The 13,199-nt window shown below is 43.6% G+C and overlaps 1 protein-coding gene across 2 annotated transcripts in view; it reads left to right on the top strand.

Moving 5' to 3' along the window:
- The window catches only part of LRRC32 (leucine rich repeat containing 32), a 46,274-nt gene that overhangs the window by 19,012 nt on the left and 14,063 nt on the right, over window positions 1-13,199 (top strand). Inside the window, exon 2 of one of the 2 annotated variants that reach the window (XM_083170262.1) lies at window positions 1,843-1,933. In XM_083170262.1, coding sequence (XP_083026388.1) covers window positions 1,847-1,933 — 87 coding nt within the window. In that variant the 5' untranslated portion in view covers window positions 1,843-1,846. Of the gene's footprint in view, window positions 1-1,842; window positions 1,934-11,700; window positions 11,877-13,199 lie in introns of those variants that run through there. The other variant, XM_083170263.1, reaches the window with a different exon arrangement.

The raw sequence follows: 13,199 nt of genomic DNA, 5'->3' as shown, positions 1-13,199 counted from the left end.
AATGTGATAGATATATAGGTAGATAGATAGATAGATAGATAGGTAGGTAGGTAGATAGATAGATAGATAGATATGTGATAGATAGATAGATAGATAGATAGATAGATAGATAGATAGGTAGGTAGATAGATAGATATTTGCTAGATTGATAGATAGGTAGGTAGATAGATATGTGATAGATAGACAGATAGATAGATAGGTAGGTAGATAGATATTTGATAGATAGGTAGGTAGGTAGATATAAATATATGTGATAGTTAGATAGATAGATAGATAGATAGATAGATAGATAGATAGATAGATAGATAGATAGGTAGATAGATATGTGATAGATAGATAGATAGGTAGATAGATAGATAGATAGATAGATAGGTAGATAGGTAGATAGATATGTGATAGATAGATAGATAGATAGATAGATAGATAGATAGATAGGTAGATAGGTAGATAGATATGTGATAGATAGATAGATATATAGATAGATAGATAGGTAGATAGATAGATAGATAGGTAGATAGATAGATAGATAGGTAGATAGGTAGATAGATATGTGATAGATAGATAGATATATAGATAGATAGATAGGTAGATAGATATGTGATAGATAGATAGATAGATAGATAGATAGATAGATAGGTAGGTAGATAGATAGATAGGTAGGTAGATAGATATGTGATAGATAGATAGGTAGGTAGGTAGGTAGATAGATAGATAGATACATGTTGGCTCAAAAACAGTAAAAGAACCATGTCAACCTTATGATCCTGTTGACCTAATGACACTGTTGACCTAACCCATGTCGACTTTAAGTCCTGTCAATCTTAAGTCATGTCCACCTTCCTGCATGTCGACCTACTTGCTGGTGACCCAATGACCGTATCCCATAGATAGATAGATGATAAGCTACTTATGTCGAGTCATTACTTTTACTTTTAGCCATCCTCAGAGCGCGCACATCCTGACTTCCTGCCCTGTAATCAGTGTGTACAGATGTGAGCTGTGGAATGTGCTGCAGAACAATGGCGCTTCCTTCTCACAGGACGTCTGTATAGAGGAGCCGCCATCCACTGCAGGGGGGAATACATGTTACTTAGAGCTGCTCCTGGGAATTCCACTCTCTTCAGTTATATCTTCAGGTGGAACAACCTGGATCATTCTGAGATAGAATTGGGCACCTACAGTATAGAGTACAATGCATTGTGCACGGGACTCATGTCATGATGTATCCAGGTCAGCAGTGGTAGCATACAGTGTATACAGCACACTTGTCTACTCTCCTGATCCACCAGGAGGCTCAGAATATCAGGTGGCTCTCCCAGCCCACCCCAAAACTGTGGCCCTCCAGCTGTTGTGAAGCTACACTGCCCAGCTTGCATTACCTAAAAGCAAAACAGTGGCACGGCATGATGGGACTTGTAGTTTCACGATAGTTGGAGGGTCATTGTTTGGCCATGCCTGTCTTGGGAGATAATCTATATGTCTGATATCAGGTCAATATTATAATATAATTAATTTGCTTAATAAATCACATTCTAAAATAAGACCTCATCTTATGCTCAGCCTCAGATACTGATTTATGCAAGGGCGTAACTACCATAGGTGCAAGGGGTGCAGCTGCTATGGGGCCCAGAGCTGAAGGGGGCCCATACTGTCTAACTAATATGTTTTACATACATTTATCACCATCAGTTGCTAAATAGGGGGCCCTTACAAACTTTTGCTATGGGGCCTACGAATATCTATTTACGCCTCTGGATTTATGTTTCACTGTCGACTTCAGTTACTCTCTTAACAATTAAAAAACATATTTTTAATACTGTTTTTTTTTTTCTTCCAACACAGAGCCATGCTCCTATATCTCACACTTATACTGGCAACGGTTAACGAAGCATCAACAAATTACCGCCCCCTAGAGGACTCGCCTTGTATTACGGTATGGAGGGAACGGTATTTGCTGCTTCAATTTTGTGTGATTTTTTTTTTTTTTTTTTTTTATTGTGAACAGTTAGCGATCACCTGCTGTCTTACGACAATCAATATGATAACAGATAACACTCGCTTTACGTATTTTACATGACTTAACTCTTTCAGGTCCAACGGCTCAACAGCCCTAGCGCTAGTAGACCATTTTTGAATTAAAATTAAAAATTACAATTCATGTAAACATTTAAATCAGACTGAACTGCAAAAAAAAAAATTTGGACTGCAAAATAATTAATAGACAGAACTTGTTTAGACTTAAACTGACGAGATTGTAAAGCCCCAAAGCAAACAGGTGAATTTCGGTGACGTGGTTATGAGGCATCAGTATGGGGGCCTAGGTCCTAATTCAGTGAGGAGCGCTAATTAGGGAATTTGCACATCGAGTAATTATTGAATGACTGCGTGTGTGTACTGCACGTATCATGCATACGCAAGGGAAAATAGCGAAAATAAATGCATATGGATCATAAACCCAAAGCGGATGGAGGTTGACTGACAGGACGTCGACGTTTAGGGGTGTTAACTGGCAATTATTTTTTAGGGAGTGTCAGAAAATGCAGGCGTGCTCAGGGGTTTTAAGGGAGGGTCTGTGATGTCAGCTCCGGCCTCAATCAGTCTGTCACAGTCATATCCACTACGGTATGGTGGGAGAATAAAAAAGTAGAGGCTGTCTGTGTCGACTGTGTCCACATTCGGGACAGTAAAATGTGAAAAACGCGTGTCAACCTTTTGAACGTCGACCTTCCCATTGTCGACTTAATGATTGTGTCGACCTTCTGACCCCGTCGAACTTACCCATGTCGACCTGTTTCAGGTGTCGACCTAAGGCCTGGCGATCTTCGGTGGTCGGCCCAATGACCCATACACTGGCCGACATAAGACTTTAGGGGTTGGGATCATTTGGTCTACAGTATGATGGTTGACAGTCATTCGTTCGACACCATTAGGTCAACATGTGAAAAGGTCGACATGTGTCTAGGTCGACATGGGAAAAGGTTGACATGGTGATAGGTTGAAAGGTCATTAGTTCGACAGGCTGTTAGTTCGACAGGTCATTAGTTCGACAATGTCTAAGTCGACAGTCAAAAGGTCAACACAGTCAACATGGACACAGTTTCAAATGCACCGCATCCCCTCGCTGCGCTTGGCACACTATTTTATTCTCCCACCACACCCTATTGGATGGTAGGGCATGAAATACCGCCTGTCGGCACATGTTGGCTCAAAAAACAGTGAAAAACACCATGTCGACCTTTTGACTGTTGACCTAGACATTGTCGAACTAATGACCTGTCGAAATAACAACCTGTCGACCGAGAACCATGTTGACTCTTTCCCATATCATTAGAAAGAAGGAAACAGTGGTCCATAGATAGTGGGCCACCGTTCGCAAAAAAGGGATTCCTTTGTGGAGGCACACTTTTAAATGGATGAAGATGGTGTTAGTTGTGTGAAATAAAACTTAGCTTTTATTTCCAATTAATTTAAAATAGTATTAACTCTATAATTACATATGTTGCATATTTTACCATAAAGAGTTAAATGAGTAAAGAAAGTTTTTTGGGTGGTGTTATTAAATAACCATATATTGTTAATATATGATTAATTGGGGTCCTTAATAGGCCCGGCTGATGACTCGTCCAGAGTCTATGACAGGTTTGTGCTAATGGTACATCACGTATCTCTAAAGAGAAATATTTATGAAAGAAATTATTTAACCATGTACAAACACCTAATCATAGAAAAACCCGTTGATGATAAAAGGTGGTATTAATGCATGGACATACATGCATGTGTTGTTAACATATCAGGTATCCTTGGAGATTGGAAAAGCGAGAGTACAGTGGATTAGGTTCAATTCTTTCTGCTGCCCAATGTCTTCACAGATAGGAGCGGACAGAGGGTGAGAGAAGAGATTGATGCACTGATGGAAAAAAGAGCAAATGAAAAGAGGACACTTCTGTATGTGGTGTTAGATCCGCCCTGATACACTAAGTATTGCAGGGAGGAGATGCGCCACCAGAAAGTCTCTCCTCCACGGAAAGAAGATAAAAAGAGAAAGAAGAGAGAATAAATATATTCTGAACAGTAAAAGATTTAAATGGGTAGGATTGAGTGTGTGTGGATGTTGGAATCAGGCTGTAACACACAAAAAACACATAATGACAAATCTTTAGCTGTATCACACTATTAATCAAAGTGTATCTGCGTCGGAGCTGGGCAATGGATAAATAATCACTACCAGATAGCAAAGTATTTTTAATCCGTCGACACCAATGTGTCTACTTAGGTTGGCAATAAATGTACCAATAAAGCCGTGAATCCAAAAATTAGATATTGCAATGTGGATTTTTTTATTTGCAAAACCGTGATAAAGATATTAATGGCAGCTGGGTAACAGGGTGTGTTCAATCTGTCAACTCACCAATGTGTGTGGTTAGATTGGCAGTGATCACACAAATATCAGAAACAAAATTATTGGAAACAAAATTATGAAGCCCAGGCAACAAGGTATAGTTAGTAAGTCGACACAGATGTGTGTCGTCGGTTGTTAATATATGCACCAAATGGATACATATAGAGCAAATATTTATGATCTTATATTGCGTGATGTGTGCCTATAGACTAGATTGTCAGAAAATGGATCTATATAATCAGAGTATGGCTGGGATGTATATAATGCCAAATTGAATATATATTATAGACTGATTAATGGAAGATTAAGAAGAAAAAGAAGAAAGGGAGAGGAGAGAACAGTGTTAATTGCAGGGAACAATCACCACCAGCCCGTCATCTATGAGCGGACGGGAGGTATTTGGGGATGAAGCCGGCACACTGTGATAGAAAAAAAATGGGGGAGAGGGGAGCGGTGTCCACGGACAAACGCTGTGTGCGGTGTTAGGTCTGTCCTGATGCGGTAACAGAGCAGGACCAGAGATGCGCCGCCAGCGTGTCTGTAGCACCCTAGGAAGGAAGAGGGGAAGGAGAGGATACCTGACGGAGCGGCGGGTAGCTGGAACGAAGTCGGAGCTGTCAGTGTCCCGATGTTCGGGGAAATGCTGCAGCCCTGTCAGCACTGTCAGAACGCGTTTCACCACGTGGGCTTGATCACCTGAAAGCCTGATCAAGCCCACGTGGTGAAACGCGTTCTGACAGTGCTGACAGGGCTGCAGCATTTCCCCGAACATCGGGACACTGACAGCTCCGACTTCGTTCCAGCTACCCGCCGCTCCGTCAGGTATCCTCTCCTTCCCCTCTTCCTTCCTAGGGTGCTACAGACACGCTGGCGGCACATCTCTGGTCCTGCTCTGTTACCGCATCAGGACAGACCTAACACCGCACACAGCGTTTGTCCGTGGACACCGCTCCCCTCTCCCCCATTTTTTTTCTATCACAGTGTGCCGGCTTCATCCCCAAATACCTCCCGTCCGCTCATAGATGACGGGCTGGTGGTGATTGTTCCCTGCAATTAACACTGTTCTCTCCTCTCCCTTTCTTCTTTTTCTTCTTAATCTTCCATTAATCAGTCTATAATATATATTCAATTTGGCATTATATACATCCCAGCCATACTCTGATTATATAGATCCATTTTCTGACAATCTAGTCTATAGGCACACATCACGCAATATAAGATCATAAATATTTGCTCTATATGTATCCATTTGGTGCATATATTAACAACCGACGACACACATCTGTGTCGACTTACTAACTATACCTTGTTGCCTGGGCTTCATAATTTTGTTTCCAATAATTTTGTTTCTGATATTTGTGTGATCACTGCCAATCTAACCACACACATTGGTGAGTTGACAGATTGAACACACCCTGTTACCCAGCTGCCATTAATATCTTTATCACGGTTTTGCAAATAAAAAAATCCACATTGCAATATCTAATTTTTGGATTCACGGCTTTATTGGTACATTTATTGCCAACCTAAGTAGACACATTGGTGTCGACGGATTAAAAATACTTTGCTATCTGGTAGTGATTATTTATCCATTGCCCAGCTCCGACGCAGATACACTTTGATTAATAGTGTGATACAGCTAAAGATTTGTCATTATGTGTTTTTTGTGTGTTACAGCCTGATTCCAACATCCACACACACTCAATCCTACCCATTTAAATCTTTTACTGTTCAGAATATATTTATTCTCTCTTCTTTCTCTTTTTATCTTCTTTCCGTGGAGGAGAGACTTTCTGGTGGCGCATCTCCTCCCTGCAATACTTAGTGTATCAGGGCGGATCTAACACCACGTACAGAAGTGTCCTCTTTTCATTTGCTCTTTTTTCCATCAGTGCATCAATCTCTTCTCTCACCCTCTGTCCGCTGTTATCTGTGAAGACATTGGGCAGCAGAAAGAATTGAACCTAATCCACTGTACTCTCGCTTTTCCAATCTCCAAGGATACCTGATATGTTAACAACACATGTATGTATGCCCATGCATTAAATACCATCTTTTATCATCAACGGGTTTTTCTATGATTAGATGTTTGTACATGGTTAAATAATTTCTTTCATAAATATTTCTCTTTAGAGATACGTGATGTACCATTAGCACAAACCTGTCATAGACTCTGGACGAGTCATCAGCCGGGCCTATTAAGGACCCCAATTAATCATATATTAACAATATATGGTTATTTAATAACACCACCCAAAAAACTTTCTTTACTCATTTAACTCTTTATGGTAAAATATGCAACATATGTAATTATAGAGTTAATACTATTTTAAATTAATTGGAAATAAAAGCTAAGTTTTATTTCACACAACTAACACCATCTTCATCCAATTAAAAGTGTGCCTCCACAAAGGAATCCCTTTTTTGCGAACGGTGGCCCACTATCTATGGACCACTGTTTCCTTCTTTCTAAGTATATTAGTACTTGATTCCTGGGGGCACCTCCAACACTGAATGTTTGCTGTATGTATACAGGCATATTACTCTATAAGTTGGTTTAGATATTACTACATCATTTTAAAAAATATCTTTTTGTCCTGTGCAGGATACTATCCCTATTTGCCTTTCCCATATCAACCTAATGGTGTCGACCATCATGCTGTAGACCAAATTACCGCATCCCGACTTTAGAATGATTGGGACTATTTCCTGTTAATGCCCCTAATTGTATTACTTAGCAGCCTGAATATCTGGTGTAGTACTTCTATACGGCTAAGTGCAATGGACTGATTATAACTCGGCAGCAGGGCCGGTGCAAGGCACCGGAGCGCCCCAGGCGAGTCGGGGTGGGGGCGCCCCGGTGCCGTGGGGGGTACCTTTCCTGCGGCGCTGTGTATTTAAATCTGGCGGCGGAGGCAGCGGGGGTCCCTGCAGTCCATTAGAAATCACGAGCGCTATCTGCCGGGCTATGCGGAAGCGCTTCTAGTGTGAAAACACTGGCAGCACGCTGATTGGATGAGATCAGCGTGCGCCGTGCTGCCAGAGTTTTCACACTAGAAGCGCTTCCGCATAGCCCGGCGGATAGCGCTCGTGATTTCTAATGGACTGCAGGGACCCCCGCTGCCTCCGCCGCCAGATTTAAATACACAGCGCCGCAGGACAGGTACCCGGGCGGCACAAAATGCCGCCCTCCAGTGGCCGGCGCCCTAGGCAAATGCCTAGATTTGTCTAGTGGTGGCGCCGGCCCTGCTCGGCAGGCTCTATACCAGGGCTGGGCAATTGCGGCCCTCCAGATGTTGAGGAACTACACATCCCAGGATGCTTTGCATTAGTTTTGCTATGTGGCCATGCTGAAACTGATGCAAGGCATGCTTGGATGTGTAGTTCCTCAACATCTGGAGGGCCGCAATAGCCCAGCCCTGCTCTATACTGTACATGTGATTCTTATCTGTAGTTGTATGTCTTTGTGGCTTCGTTATCTGATAGCGTTGACATTAGTCGCATGTAGATGTATTGATGTGCTTTGTAAGAACCGCAATCTCCTTACTACATGGACTCGGTACGTATATGTTAGTTGGGCGCCCACTAAGCTATTTGCTTAGAATTCCACGGCCCCTCACAGGGCTCGCTACGCTCGCCACGCTTCGGGCACGGTGGCTCGCCGCGCTCGCCACACTATATAAGATCAACTCCATGCCGACATAGATGAGCGTAGTAACTATAGTGGACGTTTAAGGGGGGACATGCTCAATATGTACAAGTTTATCAAGGGCCAATATAAGGAACTGTCACACACCCTCTTTTCTTCTAGAAAGGAATCTAGGACGCGAGGGCATGAGTATAGATTAGAAGAAAATAGATTTCATTCAGCTAGTAGAAAGAATTTCTTTACGGTCAGAACAGTCAAACTCTGGAACTCTCTTCCCAGAGAGGTGGTAACGGCTGGCTCATTAAATGCGTTCAAGGCAAAGTTGGACAAACATTTACTGGAGAAAAACATCCATGGGTACAAATAAGAAATATAATTTGTCTGTAAAATATCAGAACCTACCAAATCAGCAATGGATATCTATACCAGGTTGAACTAGATGGACGCAAGTCTTTTTTCAGCCTTACCTACTATGTAACTATGTAACATGATAATGATCATATTTTTTCACACTTGTATAACTTTTTGATCATGGGCTACGGGCAGCAACGGTAACTTGTGCCGCGCGCAGCGGTAGTGCATCCTCTGTGGGACACTGCAACCTGCAGGTGGGACGGCGATACAAACCCACATTGCACCCATTCTGGAGGGGTGCCGGACGGGTTCCCGATAGTCGGGATCCCGACAGTCATTTACCTGACGTCAAAACGCTGACAGCCGGGAGCCCGACGGCCACCTGCTATTTTGCCCCGTGGGGGTCCACGACCCCCATAGAGGGAGAATAGAATAGGTGGCTCGCGTGGCGAGCGCAGCGAGCCCGCAAGGGGCTTTTTGCGCTCGCCATGCTGTCTGAGTACAGGCAGTCAGGATCCTGACGTCGGGCTAATGACTGTCAGGATCCCGACTGTCGGAGTCCCATACCACACCCGTCTGGAGTCCTGTGCCAGCTTCAGCAGCACTGCAGACATCACCAGGAATTTGGTGCAGCTGCCATTTTCCCGGCACTGTGTGTGTGCACAGTAAGAACATCACTGAGAAATTGGGCACCGCGCCATTTTCCTGGAGTCCTGCTCATGTGCAGGGGGATCTGAGTCCCCTAGTGCCCAGAGGGTCAGCTAGAGGGGAGGAGCCCAGACTGCTGTACACACAGGTAGGGATGGCCATCGTTGCCATTCCCATCGATGGTTGCCATGATTAACAATTCTGCAACTGGCCATATAGTGCTAAACTATGCAATGGCTGACCATCGATATTTTTACATTTTTATTTATCGATGGTCATCCATTGTGTTTGATTGATTGGTCTGTGGGCCAATCAAAACATGGGGGCGGGGCTTTGTGGGTGACATGGGCGGGGCTATGCTCCGTGTCCCGGCACTTTGGGGAAAAAAATAAGAAAAACATTGTTTTGCTGTTCCATCGATGGAGGGAAACCACCTGGTTCTCCCCCATCGATGGCAAAAGTATTCAACATCGGCCATGAACCATCGATGTTTTTTTCGTCCCTACACACAGGCTTCCTCCTGTCTAGCAGTATCTCCACTCTGATGAGTGCATTTTTTATGCATCTTGTGATCTCAATATTCTTTCCGAGACTTCGGTCTTGTGATTCCAGGCACATTATATTTATAGCATTTAAAATATCATCTTGTCAAAAGAAACTAAAAAACAGCTGGAAGATAGTATGGGTGGTGTAGAAGGAAGGCAGTGCCGCACACGCTGGAGGTAATCTAGGGCCCCAAAGAGATATAGTCCCTTTATCATTTGATAATACTGTCAGACTAAGCAAAGCCTTCCAGGTATTGCCTGGGGATACGGTCATATTGTCGACCCGACTTAGGTCGGCAGTCATTGGTAGGACACCGTTGGGTTGACAGGCAACAAGGTCGACAGGGTTCTAGGTCGACATGGATGAAGGTCGACAGGTGTCTAGGTCGATATGGGACAAGGTCGACATGGGTTTAGGTCGACAAATGTGTTAGGTCGACATGGGTTAGGTCGACAGGTCACGAGGTCGACATGAGTTTTTCCACTGTTTTTTGAGCCGACGTGCCAACAGGCGGTATTTCATGCCCTACCATCCACTAGGGCATGGTGGGAGAATAAAATAGTGTGCCAATCATAGCGAGCAATGCAAGGGGCAGTGGTTGACTTCCAACTGTGTCCATGTTGACTGTGTCGACATTCGGGTCAATAAACTGAAAAAAACCATGTCGACATCGCAACCTAACCCATGTTGATCTAACGCATTTGTCGAACAAGTGCTGGTACCCACAAGCCACTGCATGGTCTGCGGGAGGGAGATGCCACATCAGCCTGTCGCTGGTAGCAGTGGAGGATGACACAGAGGAAGTGCGACATCGCTAGATCTTGTTGGATCATTAAGTATCGTTATTACTACCAATGGTATATTGGTTAGTAGCAGTGGAATACTAAATAAAATATACTGCTGGTAGTAAGGCTCGTTATTAAACAGGGCCTGTAATATCAGTTTAAGATTTTATTTTTTATTTTTATTTCATTTTAATATCTTTTTTTTTGTTCAAAAGGAATATAAGTAGTTTGGTTTGTCTGAAGGTCATGGCATTCACTCAGGGGACGAGCAACAATATTAGGATGTTAACAGCAGAACATAGTATTTCAGCAAGTTTAAAGTCCATTAGACGAGGCCAACATACAGCCAATATTTCATGGAAATAATCAGTAAAACAGTTTGTGTTCTCATACACCTGTACTCATGGCCTCAACAGCCTCACTGCACATCCTGCTGCACTTTCACAAAGTATGTGTCTAATTTGTAAGTAATACCCCTTTCAGACAGAAAAAAAGACCCGGGAATTTCCCTGCTCTTGCCGTGTCGACCCGGGTTTTTCTTCTGTCTGAAAGGGTCAACACGGGTCTAAAGTTTCGGGACTTCGACCCAGGTATTTACCTGGGTTTTTCCCGGGTCTGTATTCCAAAAACCCGGGTCGCCGGCTGTCTGAAAGGAAACGACCCGGGTTTTTGGGATTATTACACATTGTTAGGCACTGATTGGCTCTCCTGGTGGGGTGCTGGCTGATTGGTTGTGAGGATAGGCTTCTCTGATTGGCTGGGAGGGCATGGCAATGGAGCTGGCCTCTGAGGTCATTAGGGAGCTGAAAAAAGGATAGCATGGTCCACTGGTAGAAGCAAGAGGTGAGAGCTGCTGGCAGTGAGAGGGGAGGAGGATATCGGCAAACAGATGACTGGGACAGTCAAAGATGCCACAGTGTACTCAAACATTGCAAATATACTGACAGCCATGTGAGGTAACATGTACCTTCCAGTATATAAAAACAATAAAACTTGTTTACAACATATCCTTGTGTCATGCCATGGTTAATGCAATGCAGTGAGCAGTCACCATAGGGTGACCAACTCATCCCTTTAATCCGGGACACATATTAATTACACAGGTTCTGTGGCTGGCTTTCACCTGGTTTTAAACTGCCACACCTCAAGACTCCATTTCACCTGGATTTAAACTGCCACAGAACCTGTGTAATTAATATGTGTCCCGGATTAAAGGGATGAGTTGGCCACCCTAAGTCACCACCCACTTTTGATGACCTCATCTCTGTGTGCCTTTAAAACTGTCCTATTCTTATGACACACAGAGTTTTGCAGGAAAAAGCCGGCTTCTGTGTGAAAGGGGTCGACAAGGGAAATACCCGGGTTTTTGCTCCTGTGTGAAAGGGGGTCAGCCCCTTGCTGCCTAGTTGTACCCGGGTTTTTGTATCCGGGAAATACCTGGGTTTTTGTGATTTTTCTGTCTGAAAGGGGTATAAGTAACACGGTGCAATGCAAGGTGAGCAAATACGTTTACATGTTCTCTGTGCAGGGTAAATACTGCCTGCTTTTGCATGTAGCCCACAGACGTTAGACAGCTTTATTTTTACACTACAATTTCGATTTCAGTTTGAACACACCCCACCCAAATCTAACACTCTCTCTCTCTATCTCTCTCTCTCTCTGCACATGTTACATCTGCCCCACCTGCAGTGCAGCATTTGCCCCGTTGCTTTGTTTGTTTTGCTTGGAACGTGGGCAGACTGTTATACATAGTGAATTATTTTGCTTGGATTAGTAATAGCATCTGAAGGCATCACACATGGGAATAGCTGTATAATGTTCAGTCATCAGAATAATATGGGCATAAACATAAGTGATTCTCTGCGCTATAACTGCGGCCACACACTGGAGATATTATCCTGGAATATATGGAATATTTGATGTACTGTAACACATGTATTTTAGGAGTTGTTCCCCAGGTGGCTGCAGGAGATCCCTCCCAGGACTCATTATGGCTGCAGAACATCACTCAGCGAGCGCACTGTATTGTATCTGATATCTGACTGTATGGGGGATTGTATGTATACTGCATGTGCTTATCCCAGGAGAAATCATTTATTGCGGTGTAAATAATCCATAGCAACAGAATTATGGATGGAATAAGTAACAGGCCAGTGACAAAGATCAGTACATTCACATTGTTTCCCCTGTAGGGAGACAGCACAGAAAGAAATACATAATAACATGTATCTGAAATGCAGTTACAACAACCTAATGGGAGGGGGCGCAACAGGATCCATAGATAGGGGGCAGCGGCAGAAATTTGGGGTCACCCCACCCCTTTGAAGCCTGAGTTGGCCATTTTACCTATAGCCAGAATTTTTGCATTTTATTTTAGTCATCCCTCCTTAGTTAAGGCAAAGGTATGTGACTTTAACGGAAACTTTGGAACTGTCCTATGTACTGTATATTATATGTTACAGTTAGTAATGACTGCACCTGTGCACCAGCTAGGGGGTCTGGGAAATGTGGCAGTTAGTAATGACAGCACCTGTGCACCAGCTAGGGGGTCTGGGAAACGTGGCAGTTAGTAATGACTACACCTGTGCACCAGCTAGGGGGTCTGGGAAATGTGGCAGTTAGTAATGACTACAGCTGTGCACTAGCTAGGTGGTCTGGGAAATGTAACAGTTAGTAATGACTGCACCTGTGCACTAGCTAGGTGGTCTGGGGAATGTGACAGTTAGTAATGACTACACCTGTGCACTAGCTAGGTGGTCTGGAAATGTGGCAGTTAGTAATGACTGCACCTGTGCACCAGCTAGGGGGTCTGGGAAAT

Source organism: Crinia signifera, chromosome 2 (assembly GCF_055691185.1).
Source record: "Crinia signifera chromosome 2, ASM5569118v1, whole genome shotgun sequence".
NCBI lineage: Eukaryota > Metazoa > Chordata > Amphibia > Anura > Myobatrachidae > Crinia > Crinia signifera.
The sequence above is the reverse complement of the archived record's forward strand: the minus strand, read 5'-3'. Positions and strand labels throughout refer to the sequence as shown.